Source organism: Rhipicephalus sanguineus, chromosome 4 (assembly GCF_013339695.2).
Source record: "Rhipicephalus sanguineus isolate Rsan-2018 chromosome 4, BIME_Rsan_1.4, whole genome shotgun sequence".
Taxonomy (NCBI): Eukaryota; Metazoa; Arthropoda; class Arachnida; order Ixodida; family Ixodidae; genus Rhipicephalus; species Rhipicephalus sanguineus.
The window spans coordinates 47,559,463-47,582,320 of record NC_051179.1 but is presented as its reverse complement, the minus strand read 5'-3'; the positions used below and the strand labels follow the sequence as shown (position 1 = coordinate 47,582,320).

The following is a 22,858-nucleotide window of genomic DNA, read 5'->3' as shown; positions in this document are numbered from 1 at the left end:
ACACTCTGTCCTTATAGGGTGTATGCACTGAGCCTTGATCCGCAAGGCGGCAACACCATCGCCGCGCCATCATAGAGGTCCGTGCCGTCCACGCGACAGCGTGCAGAAGGTGTTCCGGATGTCTCTAGTCATTTGTGCAGTGCGGATCTCGGACACAGCGCGTGCAGCGAGTTTTTTTCGCGTGCAGGGAGTGCGCGGACCGTCAAAATGGCGACCCCGCCGCTAGCGCTCCTCATGGATGACGTCAAGTGCATACCCCCCAGAGGACAAAAAAAAATGCAATAGTGCCCTAATCACACTGTCAACAAAATTACTTGTTGATTGCGCACGTCAACTTTCAGCTTTTTTTGTTTCCCATCTGTTAACCTATAAATAAACATTAGCTGTAAGTAGCGCTGCGTTTGCTTTACCTTTTTCTTTACCTTTGTTCTGTCTGTAATTCATATTTGCTAGTCTACTGACATTTTTCAGGTGTGAGTGGACACAAGTGTGAGCAGACAAATAGGTGGCAAAAGTTTTAGGAAGCAAGTGCGGGTGTGCACTCACTAGCCGAGCTGTGCCCATTTGTCTACCCTCCTTTTTCTCTTCTCTGGGAACTGCGTCAGGCGGTATGTGGAATTGTCTGTAGAGATTTTACATTCGACACATGGGCACTGCCACCTTGGGCTGTTAAACGAATGTTATGTCGTGACATGACACTGTAGAGGTCATGAAACGTCGAATGCACCAACCCAACCGTTTTCATCCATATGCATATACCGTAACACTGTTGATTTAGTTGTTAAAGATACAAAACGGCGGCACTGAAACTCAGCCATAAAGTAGTGTATAGCGACCTATTTGAAGTGCTGCATGCCTAATTGACGTCAATGCCGGAAGATCGCACAACCAGCAATGCTCTACACACACTTCTCTGTTCCATTTTCGCACTGTAACCTGTTTACGGAGAAGATTCATAAACTCCATTGTCGGAGAGGAAAAGAAGAAAGCAGGCACATACGGTCATCTCCTTTATAGCCAACATCATATCTTTACAGCATCTATGCGCGCTCACCACAGGAGCAGCGCTTCATTGGTCATCTAAATAAATTATACATAGCAGAGAGTTTCGGAACACACTACAGCGCTCCGTCATATGACGACGATAGGAAATGGGAGCCCACGAGAAGGAGTCGATTGGCGCTAAAATCGAAATGCAAAGTCTCTCTCTCTCTTTCCAAACAACAACAACAGAAAGCGTCGTCGCAGCCCCGAGAGTCCGTCAAAAAAGGCGAAGGGGCCGTGAGACGCTCTTGCACGCACCTACACGCTTGTCCCGCAAGGCGAAGGACACTCACAACCCACTTTCATTCTAAATAAGTTAATGAAGCCGAAGACCTCCTCGCCTCGGCATCGAAATCAGAACAGGAACTACGCCGTCGCCTCGGAAACCCACAAACGGTCGTTAAGGCACGCAACATGGAATGTCTGTACAGTTCACTTTTGGTGTTTGGTTTGTTTGCTTTTTTTTTCTTCTCGTCAGCGCAAGGTGTGGTGGCAGCAGCCTCTTCTGCTCCGCGGCGTTCAGATGGTGAGGTACTTGAAGTCCGCCACGATGACGTCAGTCGCCTTGGCCTCCTGTTCGTTGCGAAGCTTCAGGGTGTTGCTGTCCCCTTTCTTGCGCTGGATGTTCCGCTGCTTGCGCTCCTGCTTCTTGATCTCTTTTTTTGCCTTGGATGATAGCCGTTTCTGAAAAGAGTCGGCGTCAAAACAAAGTAATAGTCTTGCGAAACCATCTCTGTTATCATTTCTGATATCTACAGGGAGCATTTTTTAAGACCGCACAGAACTTTTTTTACATCTTGCTTCTGGCAGACATCACAGTCGGAGCCCTTGAGCTGAACTACTTGAAGAGGCGGAAATCACTTGCTTGAGAAATCAAAATGAATAATCGACTAATTGAAACTGTTCCATCAATGAAAGAGCTAAAACATTTACATTATTGCACATATTACAATTTACAATCTGAAGCCAGTGAGTTTGTGAGACACAGACTTGGAATGAGTTCATAGCATTCAAAATTACGGATCACTGGCTCTTAAAAAAGTGTAAAAAATGTCTGAGTGAGGTTTGCACAACGTATGCCTTATTTTGTGACCATTAATAGGGACATTTCACAGCAATAATTCGAGGCTCCAATACAAGTCGGCAGCAAAAAAAATTCACTGCTGGCTTGTATTGAGTGCACTGTCGCATGTCCTTGCATGCTGGCCTTCGCTACATGAAAACAGCAATGACACTCCTATTAACAGCTGCGCTGTAAAAGCAGCGGTACCGTGGCATTACACAAAACACCCCACCTTTTGGCCAGGTGTGGAATCTGCTTTCGCTTTGGCCTCTTCGGGTTCCGTGACACCGTTCTTCGGCGATGCTCCCGCTGCTGCACCCTCATTGACTATCAGAGGTTCCAGCCCGTCTGCGTTCCAGATTGACTCTGCATCCTCACAATCATCTGGTGGAAAAAGAAGAACAAAAAAAAGAAATATTAAAAATTGAAAATAAATTTCAGGGTTTTACGTGCCTGTTATGCAGGTTTTGTGTCGTTATTTCTTTCGGTTGAGGCAAGGCCTCTGACCGGGAAAGGAAGGAGCCATTTTAAATGCACACGGAAAAAAGAACTTTATCACACAAAAGAAAAGAGAAGGAAAAAAATACAAGTAACTGAAACAAATAGACTAAAGCTCAGCTTAGGTTAACGACACAGCGACCGATGTACTAAGACGTCTCAAAGTTCCGCAGAAGGTTCCAAAAACGAAAACAGTCACCGGTTGTGCGATGCTTGAGTAGATGTGAGCGGCGGTCTCGTTGTGGTGCGGCGTTTGCGTTGGCGGCGAGGGCCCTCGTAGAGCGGACGAGGAGTCGAGTCGTCGCAGAGGTGGTAGCAGGTAGCACCCTCAGGCGCAGGAAGCAGACGACCTCCCTGCCCACGTACACAACATGGAGGTTGGCGGCAGGCACTCGGACTCGTCCCGTGGCAGGCGACCGGCAGCAGGAACCCGCTCCCCCAACCGGGACGGCGAAGTCTGCTTCCCACGAATCGGGTCCAGCTGGTCGGACAGCGGGAATGCCTCGTACCAACGAATGCCCGTTTCCGAGGACGTCTGGAGACCCTTCGACGCTGTCGGGCCCTTCGTGTTCGGCTCCGTAAGCCGACGACACTGACTTTGGCACCAGCGTGTCCTTCTTCCGGGCTCCCCGAGTCCGACTGCCTCGCGTTCAAGCCCGTTGTCGTCTTCCTCCGTCTGCCGTGCCACCATCTCATTGGTTCTCGGCCGATTTCCCTCGTCTGCTTACACGTGCCATTCCCCGCCGACGTCGTCCTTCTCAACGCGCCGCACGTGTCTGTTGTGTGGTGCCTCTGTCGTGTCACACCACCGCGTTTGCAGCACTCGCGACACTACAGCACAGCACCGAGTACACCGCACCGTCGTACCGGTCTTACACTCACTCATCACAAGAGTCCCCCTCTCGATGAGTTTTTTTCCGTAAAAAAAAAACTTAGGTCTTGATGAGTGATGCCTCACAAAGTAAAGCGTCTTGACATGCACCCATGGCGTAATGCTAAGCACACGTCCAGCATAGTGTCCACTACCCAGTTCAACTAAATACACTTAAAGGCAGAATAAACATTTAGAACAAATACCTTGGTATAATCCAACTCATTTCACTCGCGTACGTGGGCAGGGAGGTCGTCTGCTTCCTGCGCCTGAGGGTGCTACCTGCTACCACCTCTGCGACGACTCGACTCCTCGTCCGCTCTACGAGGGCCCTCGCCGCCAACGCAAACGCCGCACCACAACGAGACCGCCGCTCACATCTACTCAAGCATCGCACAACCGGTGACTGTTTTCGTTTTTGGAACCTTCTGCGGAACTTTGAGAAGTCTTAGTACATCGGTCGCTGTGTCGTTAACCTAAGCTGAGCTTTAGTCTATTTGTTTCAGTTACTAGTATTTTTTTCCTTCTCTTTTCTTTTGTGTGATAAAGTTCTTTTTTCCGTGTGCATTTAAAATGGCTCCTTCCTTTCCCGGTCAGAGGCCTTGCCTCAACTGAAAGAAATAATGACACAAAACCTGCATAACAAATTGGTGTCCGCTACGACAGGACGGGACAGGTCGAAGCCATTTTTTTTCTATATGCACGACTAGAGAGTCACCGCGATGAGTTTGGCGGAATTCGTAGCGTTGGGCGTGCGCATGGGGTTAGAGGGCGCGGAGTTAAAAGCGTGGTCTGAAAAGCAAGAAGCTCGAGCGCGCGCAGAGAAGGCCGCAGAACTGGAAGAAGAAAGGAGAGCGTGGATAGATGAACTAGAAATTGCGGAAATAAAGCAGAGAACATTTCTACTCAAGAAAAAGCTTGCAGATGTCTCAAAGACGCGGCTAAATACAGAGATCCATGGTATGCCGTCGGATAGCCTCCATGAGGAGGAGGAGTTTGAGGTCTGCGCTCGAAACGGTAGTTGCAAGGGTGGGTTAGACCCTTTGAATAAGAGTGACCTCGAATGTCGCCACAACCTTTCGCTAGAGCCAGGTGTCCGGCTTAAGGATGGAATAGAGACTGGCAGCGATGGAACTAGGAAAAGCCTAGCTGAACTTGACGAAGCAGATCACAGCTTCGGGAGCAAGGAACAGAAGAGTTCCATTAAAGATGAGCTGTGCTTTACAACCTCTAGGAGGAAAAGCACATGCATTGGAGAGGCAAGGGTACCTCAGAATAATTCCATTGAAAGAACGCTAAGTGTTCTTGAGTATCAAGACGGCAAATGCCGTGGAGCCAACTCTGAGTTTTACGCAGGTTCGCCAAGGGTGTTGCACGCTGCGGCATCAGATGATTCGGGCATGGTGGAGGACCATGCAAATAGCTTGCCGTTGAATGCAGGCAGCTTCACTTCACCGCGTAGTGCAAATGAGGCATATCAGAGAGAATTGGAAGAGAGAGTGGAAGCACTTGTCCAAGCACACGAAGTAGTGTCGCAGGTAGGGTCATCTGGAGAGGATCATAAGGCTTTGCGGGATGACCTAAGCCGCAAGGTCGATAGTGTTGGGGAAACCCCAGGTAAATTGGCAGATGGAAGCACGATGCCACTTTGTTACTCTTTGAGCAACGAGAAAGCTGACACATCTGCGCAGTTGCATAGGGAAGAACACAGGCGCTCTGAGATGCAGGATGAGTTTTCTGCTTATGGGCCTAAGTCAGGCGTTACAGTTTCTGAAGGGGCCTTTCGGAAGCTTCTATGTCAGTGCACTTGGGGAAAACGCGTTCGGTTCGGATTCACTGTTTGCTGCGTTAGGTCTCTTGATTCAGCTGGGCGTACGCGTCTAAGTATTCGGAACAGCAGACAGACATCTGGTCGGAAACGCTTCCAAGCGTCGCTGGTGGTTTGCTCCGAGTGCAACATATGTGCCGTGCGTCTCGTGTGGGACGCTATCACTTAAGCGTCGAGGTCATTGACCGGTGGCTTTTCTGGGTTAGGATTCTGGGCAACGGACTGATATATCTGTATATATTTGGATTTTCGTGATCTCGCCTGTGAACTTTTCATTTAAATATTTCGTGCAGTACTTTACCTGTGTAGTGAAATGAGTTGGATTATACCAAGGTATTTGTTCTAAATGTTTATTCTGCCTTTAAGTGTATTTAGTTGAACTGCGTAGTGGACACTATGCTGGAGATGTGCTTAGCATTACGCCATGGGTGCATGTCGAGACGCTTTACTTTGTGAGGCATCACTCATCAAGACCTAAGTTTTTTTTTTTACGGAAAAAAAAAACTCATCGAGGGGGGGACTCTTGTGATGAGTGAGTGTAAGACCGGTAAGATGGTGCGGTGTACTCGGTGCTGTGCTGTCGCGAGTGTCGCGAGTGCTGCAAACACGGTGGTGTGACACGACAGAGGCACCACACAACAGACACGTGCGGCGCGTTGAGAAGGACGACGTCGGCGGGGAATGGCACGTGTAAGCAGACGAGGGAAATCGGCCGAGAACCAATGAGATGGTGGCACGGCAGACGGAGGAAGACGACAACGGGCTCAAACGCGAGGCAGTCGGACTCGGGGAGCCCGGAAGAAGGACACGCTGGTGCCAGGGTCAGTGTCGTCGGCTTACGGAGCCGAACACAAAGGGCCCGACAGCGTCGAAGGGTCTCCAGACGTCCTCGGAAACGGGCATTCGTCGGTACGAGGCATTCCCGCTGTCCGATCAGCTGGACCCGATTCGTGGGAAGGAGACTTCGCCGTCCCGGTTGGGGGAGCGGGTTCCTGCTGCCGGTCGCCTGCCACGGGACGAGTTCGAGTGCCTGCCGCCAACCTCCATGTTGCGTACGTGGGCAGGGAGGTCGTCTGCTTCCTGCGCCTGAAGGTGCTACCTGCTACCACCTCTGCGACGACTCGACTCCTCGTCCGCTCTACGAGGGCCCTCGCCGCCAACGCAAACGCCGCACCACAACGAGACCGCCGCTCACATCTACTCAAGCATCGCACAACCGGTGACTGCTTTCGTTTTTGGAACCTTCTGCGGAACTTTGAGAAGTCTTAGTACATCGGTCGCTGTGTCATTAACCTAAGCTGAGCTTTAGTCTATTTGTTTCAGTTACTTGTATTTTTTTCCTTCTCTTTTTTTTTGTGTGATAAAGTTCTTTTTTCCGTGTGCATTTAAAATGGCTCCTTCCTTTCCCGGTCAGAGGCCTTGCCTCAACTGAAAGAAATAACGACACAAAACCTGCATAACAGTGCCAAAGACATATGACTATGAGGCACGTCGTTGTGGGAACTCCGGATCAATTTTGACCACATGAGGTTCGTCAAAGTGCACTGAAGACTGTACATGGGTGTATTTGTGTTTCGCTGCCGCGAAAATGCGCCTGCCATGACCGGGAATCTAACCCACATCCTGAAGCTTATGAGCGCAATGTTTTAGCTGCGCGTAACACATAGCACAATGTGTAAGCCACCATGCCGAGTAAGGAATGAAATCGTCGCATGTGATCGCAGAACCCAAGTGCACACAGTGCTTCAATTTCTCTCAAGCACAAAAAAAATCGGTAGATGAGTACATCTGCAGACTTGCAAAATTTAGCTAGAGCTGCACGCTTCGCATTAGGTATCCGACAATAGGAAATGGGGAGAACGAAAGGAACTTAAGTGATGTGATAAGACAAAATGATCAATGTGACAACCTTAACTGCCACCTAAAAAGGTTACTTTAACTACAATGGAATCTTCAAGTACAGACCAGCATGTTCAAAAGCAATTTATTTTTATTTTACACGGCGGGTGCATTTGCCTGCAGTGACTGTTTAAAGGTCAAAAGAGGAATGTTGATGGGGCCAATATTTCGACAGAACTCGTCTCGGTCACAGTAGACAAGTCGGGGAGTTGCCATGACTGTCAACATGAACACAAGCTCCGCTAGCCGAAACAATGGCTCCTTCAACATTCTTGTTTGACAATTTCTCATCACTTCAGGCCTCCGTCTTACCCCGATGTGTCAGTATCGTTTAGAGTGAATGTTGCTTCTTGAATGGTTTGTGCGTGTGATCCCATTTAGCAAAGCTACAATTGGGATAGTTGACTCGGCTCTCTTGTCCAGTGTTCTCTTTGTCCTTAGTCCTTCGTGCCTTTCGCTCAGCGCATCTACATTAGAGTGTCATCACATGCTGCATGAATGGTTCTCACCCGTGTCCCTGTTGGGAAGGGAGGCCCGGCGCGTCATGAGTTGACTAATGGCTCCCACTTTGTTGAAGCCGTTCTCTTGCAGGGCCTCCTTGATCAACTGCAGGTCCTGAGGATGGATCGCAAACGGTAAGCATCAGCATGCCTTGCCACGACCGGACAGCGGCTTTGTGGCCACGCTGACAAGACGAGATCACAGGAAGATAGAGACATCAAGAGATCAAAAGAAGTCACTTTTGTTGCCACATTCCTCTTCAAGGACCACTGACACCCAATTTTCAAAACTCTGAATGTTTGTGTTCGATTCTCCTGTGTGCATAGATACTCCTGACCCAAGTTTTAATGACGAACGTTGCCTTGAATGTATTGTAATACGCTTCTAAAGTAAGCGGGAGTGCTCATGCAAATTGGCAGCACCTCACAATATCATCATCATCAATAAGATGCGCCTAGTGGCACCTTGGGGTCTTTATGAGAGTGTGCGTGTCCCAAGAGTATTGTCGATGTCACAGATGGGCATTTTTGTGGGGGCGCACAACAGGATAGTGCGTAAGCACCTTCCTTCCTCGCTCCGCTGTCAGGCTGCTCTCTAAATGGTAAAGGCTGCTCTAGTCGGTGGCATTTAAGTAGCGCAGCCAGGAATTTTTTATTTCCCGGCTATGCCAAAAAACGGAGCCATATTTTTATGCCTCTGTGCAGGCACATTGCACCTCCAAGGCTCTGCAATTCACCATTCCCACAACAAATCGTTACAATGTTCCTTGCACTCCCTGGCCATATCTAACCCCTATGCCATAAAACACACCAATCAACAGTTTAGGCAACAAATAAAGTAAGCCAAAAGCAGAAGCCAAAAAGGAAAACGAAGATGAAGTGATCAACAGTGGGCATGCCAGGGAAGCCTCAGTCGGCTACATGGAGGAAGAAGGTAGTAACTAGGAGGGAGCACTGCCTTATAACACGATTGAATCAGAGTCGGCCCCACATGCGATTGTAATGTTGGAGCACATGGCATGTTTTAGTGCTCCCACTTTGCAGGCAAAGCCATGAATGAGCACTCGAGCATGTGTGCACTGATTAAAAGCTAGCAGAAACCAAACACTGTCGGCCAGTATGCAGAGTCGCAGTCTCTCGCAGTGTTCAGCTGACAATGTGAGGGAAAGAAAAGGTAATGGCTTCATGAAAAAATTTGCTTGCCAAGACTGGCTGCATGATGTGTGCTCCTTTTTAAACTTTTTTTTCTTGATGCTCAGCTAGGAGCCAGTGCCCCGGTGAGGGGACATGGCAACTCTCAGACATTTAAGATGCTGCCTTAGAAGCCACTTGTTGCCCCCCAAGGAGGAGTTGTATTTTTGGGGGGTGGCCCGCTGCACGCTAATCGCGCGCACCGAAGGACCTTAATAAAGTTATTCATCCATCCATCCTTTTATTCCCTCAAACAACAGAACATTTCATTGTCAACCATCTTGAAGAAGAAGATGAATGTTCACAGGATAATGAAATTTTCCAAGTGACCAACAGTCGCCAAACGAGGGAAGCCCCAGCCAAAAGCCAACATTCTGGTACGTGGTTTTGGATACGCGAACGTTTACATTATTAGGAAAAGGGCACGACAGACAAACATGAAGACTAACCACACGAACACAAGTGACACGTTTGTGTGTATAAAGTCTTTTCGTCTTTTTCTGTCGTGCCGTTTTCTTAATAATTCATCTGTACCAACTCGCCCAATTGTTGGTTCTACTTTACGTGAATGTTGCCACGGAAAGCTAGTCGTCGGCCTAGTGAAGACCGCTTGCCCTTGTCAGAATGATGGCTCCCGACTGAGGCTTGCCTTTCGTTTGCCCAACAATGATGGCACGCGGAAGTAAAGCATGCATGCGGATTGCTTACTTGGATGCCAGTCTCTCGCATTATCTGTTCTTCCAGCGGTGCTGCCGCATCACCGGACGCCGCCCCTTCCTTACTTGAATTCTGCTGTTTGTCGGCCTTTGCTGCCTTTGTTCAGAGAGGTATTGAACAATTAATCAAGTGACACTGAGGACGGGAAGCGGCCACTGCATGCACTGAATCACGAGGGGAGGAAGGGGGGGATGCTTTGCTTGGCACTTAGAATGAGAAGAAACTGGACACAGACACAGTGGAAGAAAAGGAGGGTAGCTGCAACTCTGGATTGGTCTCAAATTCATCCCTGTTCTACACTTTTCCATGCCTTCCGCAAGTGCAGCACACTTTGACAGCAGTTTCAACAAAGACTCCCGGCAATTCCCGAGCCATACTTCACAGTCAAGTCCCTGAAGTCTTCTGGCTTTAAATAGGTGTGTGCATTAAATGAAAAAGTGAGACATGGGACAGCCATGCCTGTCGAGTGTCTATCTTTAAGTTTGTTTAAAACGAATGCTCATTTAATGAGGGTTGCACCTAACTGCATTTGGGTGTTCGTGTGTAACCATGTCCACACCCAAGTAGAGCCGTTGTCACAATCGGTATAGTCTCACATCCATCCCGGCTCTATCTTTGTCGCATGTTTTTTTGCGGAAGCTTTTCTTAATTATGAATCGCCAACTGGCCTATGTCCACACACTTGTAACCTTCAGCGTGATCCTTTTGCTGCCCCGAGAATTATAAGACTTGAAACATCAATATGAGGAACAAGCACTGAACAGGTAGTGTGCCTAAATCTGCCGTGCCACATGCTGCCTAGGAAGAAAACGCAGCACATCCCAGCCACTCGACCAGATAACTGGCTGTTTCTTAGCCTGCATGTTTCAGTGTTCACATCGTTTACAGTAACAAGCTTGCATAAAGAAGCATTCAGCCAGCGCGACCAAGTGAAGAAATGATGAAGGAGGCTTTCGAAGCTTTGTATATTTTTCTAGGCTGTGGCAAGTGCACACGCCTGTCACTCATGTAGCTCGCATGCTAGTTGCCCGGTAGCCCCCGAACTGTAGCAGTTGTGGCGCTGGTCGTCCTGTGCTGTGTTTCTGAAGGATAACTTCACCCAAGAACTAATGCTACAAAGAAAGCACTGGAAAATGGAAGGAAGCTCTTCAGAGTGTTCTACCGTGTTCGACTGCGCCATGGTGAAACAAAGACTGAAAGTGCAGGCGAAATGTCACTTTCAAGTGCATGAAGGCAACTACGATAATAAGAGAGGTAAATTAGCGCAAAAAGTGAAGACAAGAAAAAAACAGATGAGTGCTTTTATTTGTCTACTTTCTTGCGTTATCCTTATTTCTTGCACTAATTTACCTCTACCCTAATGCAAGACTAACTAGCCTAACAATTAGTTCTAGGAATGCAAACATCTGTGGCTTTCCATATTAGAATTGCAACGCTTGGCCACTCTCACACATTTGTCTTGCATTTTTTTATGTTGCACTTATTTAATTGCGACGCAAAGTAAACGCAATGCTGCAAGCAATAAATCATCATGTTGGTTGAATCGTACTGCGGTGGTGCTTAAGTTACGGTGCAAATGCCGAGTTGAAGACAGTGTATGAAGAGTGCAAAATTTATACTGCACACCTTTATTGCAACGACATCTTGTTCATGTTCATTTAATGCTGTTTCTGTGTGCTACCCTGTAGTTGCTATCACAGAACTGTCTGCTCGTTCGAAGGACAGCAGTGACGACGCTTGCAAGCACGTCGAAACAATCGCGTACGTGCTTAGATGTATGGCTGTTGCAAAGTACGAATCAAGTGACGTGCCTCAAGCGTGGTGAAGGCTGATGTTTAAGCAAAACAGTTCCAAGAAAATAATCTGTAGAGACACTTCTCGCATAGAACACACTTCACTCGCATGACTGCTTAATTCCATCACCACGTTTGTTCGCATTCTTAGGGTTTGGTAGAAGAATAAAACGTAGCATAAAACATCCTCGCTCATTCCTACATAGTTGTGGCACTTGTACATGGAAGAGTACAGTCATCCTCCCTTTGTTTTCCTTCGGCTCTCAGTGTGTGCACCGCCTTAGCCAGTAGCCATTTTCATCTGCAAGAACAGCTCGGATGTATACGTTGCGACCACCAGCGTGGCGCTGCACACATTGCAAAAACTCCAGTACTTGTTCCTTATACTGGTTGTGCCATCTACATATAAGTTCTTAAGGTGTAATTCTAATGCATGTTTTACACATCATTGCATGGGTGAATGAGGAATCTGTAGGGCACAGTGAAATGGCCGATTTAACATTATCCCAAGCATGCCGAAACATACTTCTGTACGATGACTCTGCTATTCCTCTGCAAGCCGCAAGCTTTAGCTTGCTCTAGGCTGTATAAGCTGAGGGACTCGGATCAATACTTTAGTTCCTGTCCTCGAGTTTTGGAATGCTCCTCGTCACGTCACGTGGGAGTGTTTACTAGTGCACTTGAAAAAGGCTGCTTGTCACATAAAACCTTTGTTGACATATTGGAGGCAATGATTTCACTAATACAGTTGCACTTTGTTAAAGCACAACTGCACCTAACACGTCATACCTTTGTTGTGATTGATATTTACTATGTATAAATATAGGCAAGAAACACAGTTGGCTGTAATTTGTTACAGCCAATAACTCATTGTACACATGTCCGCCATATCGAGGCTTGATCATATGTACAGTAAATTCTTGTTCATAGAACCTGAAGGGAGCAGGAAAGTGTTCTTTTCAAAGGGATTTTCATTTACTGAGAAAGTTGTATAGCAAACACGAAACCAACCTAGCTATAGGCACGTGTTCCATTTAAGCAATTTCTGGTCACCAAGATTCTACTGCAACAGTACCACACAGAGAAGAAAAGCACAAGAGGCATAATCAAGCAAAAAGTCAAAGATTAAAGTACACAGGGTTTACACACAAAGCAGGCAGGATCAGCAAGCAGGCCGCAAGCAGGAATAGAACAAAACTTTCACCTTGCAACACAGCAGGACGGGGAGGGGATAGCTTAGCCTGTGCTTTCCCGAGAAATGGCTCGATCTGATGGTTAGCAGTCCTACAATAACAGTACACAGTACACCCTGTTTCGTGCCGTTAGTCCCCACATTACACCCACCAACATTACGCCCCCTTTTTTTTTCAATGCATCTCTAAGACCCACACCCGTTTCCTTCACACTGGAAACGGAACGCGGACTGGTTCGCATGCTGAAAATAAAGTTTCCAAACAAGGTACTGTCGTGTCACTTTTCTTCTCAATACAGTTGTAAGCTGGAACAAAAAAAGAACGAACCCTTCGCTGCATTGACCTACTGTGGGCTACCTATCGCAGGCTCTAAAACCCGTGTCATCCACACCCTTCCTAATCAACTGCTCAATTTGAAATGCCCTCCTACAGTTATCTGCACATTCCACGGTTGCCTTATAATGTTCACAGTGTGTCGACTTCATTTGATGTATTACTGTTGAAATCCAACTCCTCTGAAATTTCAAATCTCGTAATATTCACAATACAGCTAAAGACAAGGTGCACCCTAAGATGCAACCAGTGGTATTGTAGACATGAAAAAGATATCTACCTTTTTGCACAAAAACTGGAAAAGAAACCTGTACCTTTTTTATTGCGATGCACGCTCGTCCTTGAGGTGTAGTGCTCAGTGTGTACTTATACTGGGCATAACTAGACTACATGCCTGTTCAATACATCAACAGTCTAGTGTAACCTGCATTTTATGTTTCTGCATAACCTAAGGACTAATGTTACCATCAGGACAGCTTCTAGTGCGCCATGTACGATTATGGCACTGACGAAAAGATCTGGCTTATCACATAGCGTTGCGATGTGTACACCTCCAACAGGTACCCGTGATCTACAAGAATTTGTAAAGTTACTAATCCACAAATTGCCAGCCTGACAAACTTGCCTTTAATCACTTTGGTGACATTCACTATCTTAAATGAATTAGGCTCCTAGACGTCCTTAAACTGCATGAAATGACCAGGACACAAGTAAGAAAACACAGAGAACACCATGAGTGCAGTGTTTTCTCTGTGTTTTCTTACTTGTGTCCCGGTCATTTCACATTTCACGCAGTTTAAGAACGTCTAACAGCAATGATCCAACTAGCCCACTAGAACGTATCACTGAATTAGGCTCAAATGAAGGTTCACTGCAACTGAACTTTAACCTAACCTAGGTAACCTAGTTAGCTAATGTGTGACCAGACTGCTGCATAGTGCGCCCGGGCAGTTCAATATAAAAAGCGACAACCAAGCAAGAAACGCACACAGTACACAAGTGTTCTTTTTTGGGGGGGGATGTTTTGGTTCACCTCTCCTCAGACCAGGCTCCCGCATCGCCTCTTTTTATTGAAAGCACATTGGTGGTACAGGCCATAAAAACGGCCAATAATCAAACTTTTTAACTCTCTCGCTCCACAGAGGTAATGTCATTCATATACTATTTATCTATATACACAGATTTACAATCCATCTACACGAACGTACCATATAAATATCTATTATCACACTATGCTGAACACGTCGCACACTGATTCAGTCACACGGCACTTGCGCCTCCACTTTTGGCATGCGATTTGGGATATCGAAAAGGCAATGAGGGGTAATGAAATATGAAAAAAAAAAAAAAAAGAATGACAAGGAGGGATGCAGCTCGCAGTTGTGCAATGGGGTGTTTGTGAAGCGGGGTTGAAGCGCACTCTGGTGGCAGCTAATTTTGCCAGTGGCAGTGCTATAACAATGCACGCACGATCGCATGGGACTGAGGGCAAAAAATGACACACAGCACACGGGAGGGGCCACATTGGCGGGCATTCAAACTTCGTGTTGGCTTACAGCTAATCGGATTGATGCGGGACCCTGAGTATTGTCGCCAATTTTACGGACGCTGTTGTAGTGGTCACCATTGTGGTAGGACAGGTGGAGCTCCGTGGCGTTGGGCTTGTCAGTGCCCTTCACCTGCAAAGAAGCGTTCTTATATTACTATAATTTTCAGGCAACACGTGATACCCAGTCTGATAAGCAACAGCAGATATTACTGGCCATTTTTTCACGCGCTTTTGCAAACACTCATGATGGGAGCAGTGATGTAACGGGACGATGCATCAAGAAATAAAGTGTCGAGGGAAGTCGTGGAGGCCTTCCACATCAAAAGAAAGGGGTCTGCATCCATCAGCTCCCAGTCTCTAACACTGCTTAAGTGCGAGGTACCTTTGCTCAATCCAGGTTGAGTTACCACGCATGTTTTGTCCCAATTGCAGTTGTGCCCCCTTCCCATGTCAGATTCTAGCACAGGGGGGATGCTTTTATATGATGCTCCTTGATCCTGATGTTTTGTGCACAGTGCGAGTTTTTTCCTTTTCCTAGCAATAAACTTCCAGTGGCCATCTCAGGACAGTATTTGTCACCTCTTTTCATCATTACTCCTTGGGCTGCTCCCACGGTGTAAGAAAAATTATTTTTCTTACACCGTGGCTGCTCCTATTATGAATCTTAACTGCCCCAAACTTGCTGCTCTTACTTACAGTGACAATAAACATGCTCCTACAAGAAAGCCGAGTAATGTTACTAGTCTGTCTGTGCACACAGCTTCACCGTCATTTTTTCACTACCTTTAGAGTACTCCGATGGTGCTCTTAAATAACACTAGTATGCCAAAAAATGCTCCGACTTAGCAAGAAATACGTACCAGTACATCGAAAATTTCTGTTTCTGCTTAGTATCCCTTTAACGCAGCACCGAAGAAAACATTTGCAAACATGATTCCCTATACACTAAACACCGTGTCCACCAGCATGTCCTTTTCTTTCCGTTAAGTGTGCATTTGTAACAACTAAACATATCTTTCCACACTAAATGTAAAGCTGCCAATGATGGCCTAAAGAATGCAACGGCAGCACAACCTCTCCTAAACACACTACACACCTACCACAGAGATGAGAAATATCAGAGCAATTTTTCATTCTTGTGGCTTTCATAATGAGCTGCCTAAGTTATATGTGGGTCAGTATAATAACTACATGTAAAATTATAACGTACATGAAGAAGCTATTCCATAGCAGGTGCTGCTAATTCAAACCGACTCATTATGAAAAGCGCAGCGTAACAGATTTGCAAGACCGCACTAATTGCATCACAACTACCAAAGGAGTTGGTATAGTGCCGTGTGCTCTACATATCTGCATCTGCAGGCAGTGTCAAAATAACGAACAAAAAGCAATGAAAAATGAGTACAGAAGACATTTAAGTACAAATGAAAGCCAGCCTACAGTTATTGGGGAGGGGGGGGGGTCTACTCAGTGTACCTGAATGTTGCTTCTTCTATTGGAATTTCCCATGGTTTCATCTGTACTTGCAGATTTCTCTTGAATATGCGAAGTAAAAAGGTATCAAGCTAGCAATGAGGATCAATGTGATTATCCGCTTTCAGTTTCGCCTTTCCGTAGTGTAACTTGAATTCACAAGCACACATTTCCACACTTGCATTTTACTTGTTGAGGTTTAACGTCCGAGAACCACGACATGACTATAAGGAACGTATATTTGCATTTTCGAATATGCCTGCAGGCATAAGATACCATGGATCAATAATCAATTTTTTTGAAAATCTAAACCAACGAGGTGCCTGTGGAGAGGGGCTCTCCAGGGGCTATGAGAGAATCTGAAATACGCATTTCCAGCTGCTTTCAGTTACTGCAAATACAGAAGAACCTCTCTGATACCTTCCTCTTGCGTGTACGTTTTCTCATGAATAACGTTCCTGGCATCCGGTACCAGCAAAGAATCTACAGACACCTGTGTATTAGAATCTTCTTTTTACATGCTGTTCCGGCAACATTCTTGCCCGATATGTTGCAAACTGTCGTTGAATTGGATGTGCCAAGGGGGTACGTCAATGAGTTTATCGATATGCACTTCCACAAGGCTGTCCAAGTTAATGAAAAGCGTCTGGTTCTTCCAAGGGCGCGAAAGAAACGCCAGACTTCCATAAAGGACTTCCGTAAGCCTTAAACAGATGAATAAATTCTGAGGCAAAGCTGTGTGCAATGCATCCGTTTTATTGCTTAGCAGCACTTATGCACGATTTTAAACACATTTTGGCGTTATACATTTCCCAGCTACTGCGTGTGTTTTTGTTGTTGTTTTTTTGTGGTCCTATGAAAAACATGAGAGGGAACCTGAAGAGACCAGGATAATGTGTCCCGTTTAACAGAAGTGCGGAATTCAAGTATGAAACCAATCGTATTAGAGGCAGTTGTTCCATTCAAGCAGCAGTTCAGTTTCAGAGATTCCCGTTTATTGAGAGTCTACTGTGCTGTAAATAGATGACAAAGAATATGTGAAAAAAAAATATTCCAGTAGAACTCACCTGCCACAGGGGAGTATTTAGCTGGTGTATAACAATAACAAGCTCATGAAGCTTGGCAAAGGCAACTATGGCATCGTTGCCCGCATAGGTGCCAGGCTGACCCAGGTTATGTACTGCAACACAAGATGCGACATTTGTAAATGGGCTTAACAGAGAAAATCGTAAACTCTAACATCCCCTCTGGCTTTTACTTTTGATTTATTGCAGAATATGTACGAAAATTAAACCTTTTGTGCCACCAGAAATAGAAAGCTTTAGATTAGGAGACACAGGTGAGTCATGTACCGAGGAACCCAATGTGCGTTTGGCATTTGCTGAAACTCAAGCAACTTGCTCCCGCAAGCAGGACGCAACCTCTCATATCTCCTAATCTATAGCTCTCAAGTACGTATCATGGTTCGAAATGGAAACAATGTCCTGTTCATCCTTTGTAATCGCCACTTGGGGCTCTTTATCGCGCACCTAAATCTAAGCACATGGGCGTCTTCTTCATGTCAACCCTTTCGAGATGTGGGCACCTTGGCCGAGAATCAATCCTGCTTCCTTGCGCTTAGCAGCGCAACGCTTTAGCCGCTAAACTACCGGCAGGTGGCCGACAACTTTAAAAGTACATCTTCTCTCAGATGATCTTAGTGAAACCTGCCAAAACAAATGCAGCTTGACTTCTGCAGTTAGGAGGTGAATGACCTTACGTTGGAATGCTCTCCTCTACGCTGCCAGTACGAATGTGGTGGGCTTAAGTCCTTAGAGCAGGAAAAGCCTTTGAAAGACTATTATCAATGTGGTGAAAGACATGCTACAAGATTGCATGCACTCACAATGCTGGTCGAAAGGGATGTCGTCCTCGACAAAGGGCTCGAAGTCGTTCCTGTGCTCCTTCATGTACTGCACCGTCTCGAACCTGTACTTGAGGTGGTTCCTCGTATGGCCTTCGAGTTGGTCATTGAGAGCACGGAACAGACAGTTCCTTTTTGACATTGAAGAAAGAGAGCATAATGACAGCGCCTTAGCTTTTTGGTTGGAAATACATGCTCTAATTAACAAAATGTATGCAACTAAAGGTGTGCCCCAAATTCTGAACTGCGTTGAAGTTTGACTGCCTAGATGACAGCTTTGAGCTCGAGAGATGTAAGAAATGTAAGACATTGCTGCAATTTAAGATCACCTCGCAATAACAAGAGGAATCTGGTACAAGCACGCATATCACTGCTATTTTAACACCTTGAGTGTGCAGACTTATGAAAAAAATAGTTTACACTGGGTGCATAAGAAAGTGTGACTACATTTTCTTGCCTGCAGGCGACCTTTAAATCGAATTTCCAAGTATTATAGTCTCCACTGTTTGCAGAGGGAAGTAGGCTGTACTGTGTTTTACTCCAGTGCCATTTCTGTAAACTATTTTTGCTGACTACGTGCAGGTATTCTGCAGTGACCTATAGTGGCCTGTACAGCCAAATACAATAAAATTATGCTCCCATTAAGTTACTCTAATACATTTACGTGCAACTTCATCCATGTTTTCTATTAAAACAGCTTTGAAACAGTTGTTAGCCACTGTGCATAGTCAAGCCTGAACAAACCAGTTTAGTTCCTGTACATGTGCGCTGCATCTGGGTAATATAATAATATCTGGGGTTTAACATCCCAAATCCATGATATGATTATGAGGGACGCCGCAGTGGAGGGCTCTGGCAATTTCGACCACCTGGGGTCCTTTAATGTGCACCTGCATGCTGCTAGGCCCGTTTACTTAGCTGCATCTGGATAGTTTCACACTAAGATAACTAGGAGGAAACACAGCACTACTAGTGTTTGCAAGCAACAGCATACGAATTTGTTTAGTTATGCTCCTGCCTTTCTACATCTATGTTTTTTTTGTAGATGTTCTGAAGTCTGCTAGTCATTGCAGTGCCTATATTTCAGTGTCAATGAATGTTGTTTAGCTTACAATTGTTATAATTCAAATGTTATAAGAATGCCGCAAGAAAAACCACGTGTTTAGAACGTCAACTAACTGCTTATAGAAGAACAAGGATCACCATACATATGTGACCTGTATTCAGCCATTCTACACGCATCCCACAGTGGCGCATATTGACTTATGTGAAAATTATGCAACTGAAATGAATCGGCTGTGAGCAAGAAGCACTGCATGTTTGAAAGAAATGTAAAGCAGGTACACAATGCCAATCCAACCTGAAAAAACTAAATTATTCATTATTAACAGTTCCGCTGTTCCTGAACTTGCATACCGCAAGGGTTGCAGACTCTTCTACAGTGAAATCCATAAAGTTCTGAAGAGAAGCTTCGTTAGGTGTGCATGTGATTGTTTCTGCACGCTCTTGGGTAATCATGCATACATTCCATCACTCTTCGAGATTACACAACGAAGTAGCTGAACGCGCACTCTTGTTCAGTGGCAGAAAGCTGCAGTCACTGAGCTGCCGTGCAGTGCAGTCTTTTGTATGAAATAAAATTGATTTCTTAGTACCGTTGAACACCACCTGATTCAATTGCACTTCGCAATCACAGCATACAAGAAGCAAAAAAAAAAAATCATGCATGCAGTCAGCTTGAACTGTCAAAACAAGTCATAGCTATTATATGTTTTCTTGCCAGTATTTGTATATTGGATATATGCACAAGCTTACACACACACGTTGATATAGGTAGCAGCCTACCCACTACCAAGTGTAGTCCGAGTACTTTTACACATATAGTGACAAGGGAAAGAATGGTGGCTGACTTTTTCTCGGCACTGGTTATTTGTCAATATGGCACGATTATCGTAACAATGGCACAATTAGCAGCCAGGAAGTAAATTCTTCGAAACACCTCTGTATAGTACAGCGAACGAGCTAGCAATTCAATAAACCTGAGCCAAATTACCGAGACAAATTAGGATGCACTGCACAAGAACAGCGAAAGAGGGTCTTACCCATCACCCTGTATTTCCCGCAGAGTCAGCCCCATAGCCTTGAGCTGGTCTTTGAAGCACGTGAAATTCTCATCGTCGCTGTTGGCCTTGTTCTTTTGCTTCAGGGTGCTCGGCTTCTGTTGCTGGTTGCACTTTTCCGACGATTTTCGGCGCGCCATTTTTCTTCCGAATAATAAATATTGAACCTAACCGTGCCTCTGCAAAACATCGCATGCAAAACAGCGCACACGCGCATGCAGTCCGTCAGCGACCACCGCAAAGGTACCGTTCACAACGAAAGCAGCAATGGAAGAGCCTAAACCGCGGCGTAAATGGGAAATCAAAAGCAAAAAACACCTTCTCCCTTCCGGTTTCAAGCGAACTCACGCAATACGCTAAGCGAGCAGCGAGACTTGCCGTGCAAGCCGCTCTACAGCCACTACAGCTGACGATATGGAAACCAGTGCTCTGCATCAGCTACGGAAACCTATCGCTGTTGCCTAAACGCTAAACGCGCCGGCCTTGGGAAAATAGGAAACTGACCGCATGCATCTGTATCTCACGAGTAACGATTGCATCAGTGCTGCGAGCCCGATACGCTAGAATAGTATCGCACGAAGCAGGGATGAGTGACGCGCTGACCGGAGCACCCAGCACCAATGGCACCCCCTCTCTTTTTTCGTTTTTTCGCATTCACTTACAAAGGCCCTGGATGCGGTCGTTGCTCGCAAACGGGGCCCCACATTTCACGCTCAAGAGCACAGCCCAAGCCCCAGCGGGCTTCCCAAAATCCACGCGATCTCCTGTAAGCTCCTGGGCACCGCTTCTTATTAATACGCCACTGGCGGAGGCAGCAGTTACATTAGGATCCGGCCGCTCTCTCGCGTAGTAGTAGGAAGGAACATCGGCTCACGGAGAAAGCATTCAAGAATATACCGAATGGCAGCGCGGTGTGCTACTCACAGGACGGGTGTGGCCGCAGCGTGTGATCTGGATCATCGGGGTAATAGGCGGGGGTCCCATGTCATCGGGAAGTAACATTTCCGAGACGATTTCGCATCGCTACACGGCGGCAGCCAGCCCAACCAAGAATGGATGCCCGCCGCGTCGACAGAGTCGCCATCTGCCGGTGTCTGCGGCCACTGACAAAAATAAAAGAGGAGGAGGAGCCGGCTGGGATGGATGGGAAAGGAGGAAGATGAAGATGAGGAGGACGCGATGAGGCGCGGGAGCTGTCATGCGAAAGGGCTGAGGACACCTTCGAGCACTCTGAGTAACGAAGAAAAATGCCTCTCGTTCTCCAAGTCCTGAGATTTGAACTGGAAACCCAACCAGTGCATTAGAGTAGGGCTGCTTAACTGAAAGCCTAGCTGCTAGAGTCAGAACCAATCTATCTGGGAGAAACGCGATCCGCTCTTTAATTAAAGAGCCGCTGTACGTGTTGCTCGTGGAAAGGCAGCATATACGGTGTCATCGCATTTTGTGGTGACTGATCCTCGCCTTACAATGTCGAGTAGTTTATTCAAAGAAAAAGGCGGCTCTTCGGCGGCATGATTCTGATCATGAACGCAAGCGCTTTCGAAGAGAGACGATTATTAATTAAGACGTTGTCAGCTGTGCTTACAGTTCTCTGCGGTTCATAAACTATAATCAGGATCAATGGCGGCCGGTCCTATATGAGGTGCCAGTGAGCACTAAGTAATCACTGGGGGACTCACAATCAATATGCAATGGAGCAAAAAGCTGCTTGGTTTTAGTTTCGGGCTGCTCAAAAATGTTCCAATCCACTGCCCCTCACAAAAAAGAGAGAGAGAGGGGGGTAAGGGCCATAGCGGTTCGTAACGGATTCCCGCTTGCGTTCTGAAATTCTTCAGTATGCAAACGAAAACTTAAATCTTAAGCACACGGATCCTTAAGAGTGAGTGCCAACCAAACTGATCCAATAGGCAAGCCAAGCAAGAAGGGACATCATTTTCGTTGTTTTTACAGCAGGTCGAGGTTGACCGTGTGTCGTAGATAAAAAATTATCATCATCATGAACCGGCACGCGCCATCTTCGTCCGCTCCTTCACCGCCTTCCTGTTCTTCCTCTTCTGCTTCGCTACCAGAAAACGTGCGCCGATTTGACCGACGAGTGATGTAATAACTTGATGGGTGAGAGAACTAGTGCAGAGAGAGAGAGAAAGAGAGAATATTTTTTGCGAAAAGGTTTTTATTTATTTATTTTTATTTATTTATTTATTTATTTATTTATTTATTTATTTATTTATTTATTTATTTATTTTGCCGAGGCGAGATTCCATCTCACGGACCCACGATCCGAAGGCGAGCGTCCAAACCACTCCGTTATACAGGCACATTTCAGATAGATAGATAGATAGATAGATAGATAGATAGATAGATAGATAGATAGATAGATAGATAGATAGATAGATAGATAGATAGATAGATAGATAGATAGAGAGATAGATAGATAGATAGATAGATACGCTCAAAGTCGCAGAAGTTCGCAAAGAAATGCTTCGCATTTAAAAATAGAGAGACAGAGAAAGAAATAGATCGAGAGAGAAAGACACAGAAAGCAACATACACAAAAAAGATGGTAGAAAAAAAAAGAGAGAGAAAGCATAGCCATGTATAGTACAGTACATCAAGTATAGTTTATTGTGTGGCGTAGAAAAAATATCATCTTCATTAACCGTCAAGCGCTCTCTTTGTTAGGGAGCGGCCCGCGGCATTGCTTTAAGACTAGCGTTTCTCAGGACCCCAAATAAAGTTCTATGTCTGTCTGTCTGTTATGTTCTTCATATTCTTCTAGGCTCTTCTGCTTCGCTCCCAGAACACGTGCGCCGATTTGTCCACCACCAGTTTACCAGCTCTGTAGTGACCCAGCCTTGCACGACTTTGTGCAAGCTGACCAAT

At 46.0% G+C, this 22,858-nt stretch overlaps 1 protein-coding gene across 2 annotated transcripts; it reads right to left on the bottom strand.

Annotated features, from left to right (window-relative positions):
- Positions 1 to 994: 994 nt before the first annotated feature.
- LOC119389918 (OTU domain-containing protein 3) lies at positions 995 to 21,064 on the bottom strand. Of its 2 annotated transcripts, XM_037657348.1 has the most exons (9): positions 20,900 to 21,064; positions 19,958 to 20,154; positions 17,838 to 17,986; positions 17,020 to 17,132; positions 14,487 to 14,609; positions 9,603 to 9,707; positions 7,713 to 7,818; positions 2,340 to 2,491; positions 995 to 1,728 (listed from the first exon to the last, which is right to left on the bottom strand). In XM_037657348.1, exons 2-9 carry the CDS (start codon positions 20,113 to 20,115, stop codon positions 1,564 to 1,566), a joined length of 1,071 nt encoding a protein of 356 aa, XP_037513276.1. In that variant the 5' UTR covers positions 20,116 to 20,154; positions 20,900 to 21,064; the 3' UTR covers positions 995 to 1,563. The 2 variants fall into 2 exon arrangements, with proteins under 2 accessions (XP_037513276.1, XP_037513277.1); XM_037657349.1 differs by lacking the exon at positions 9,603 to 9,707.
- Between the last annotated feature and the right edge of the window lie 1,794 nt (positions 21,065 to 22,858).

Excerpts from the sequence above, each read along its gene's own strand:
- LOC119389918 (XM_037657348.1), bottom strand. The coding sequence starts at position 20,115 with ATGGCGCGCCGAAAATCGTCGGAAAAGTGCAACCAGCAACAGAAGCCG. Across the intron at positions 17,987-19,957 it reads CGGGAAATACAGGGTGATGG|GAACTGTCTGTTCCGTGCTC; the intron begins GTAAGACCCTCT and ends AATGTCAAAAAG. Across the intron at positions 14,610-17,019 it reads TAAATACTCCCCTGTGGCAG|GTGAAGGGCACTGACAAGCC; the intron begins GTGAGTTCTACT and ends GCTTCTTTGCAG.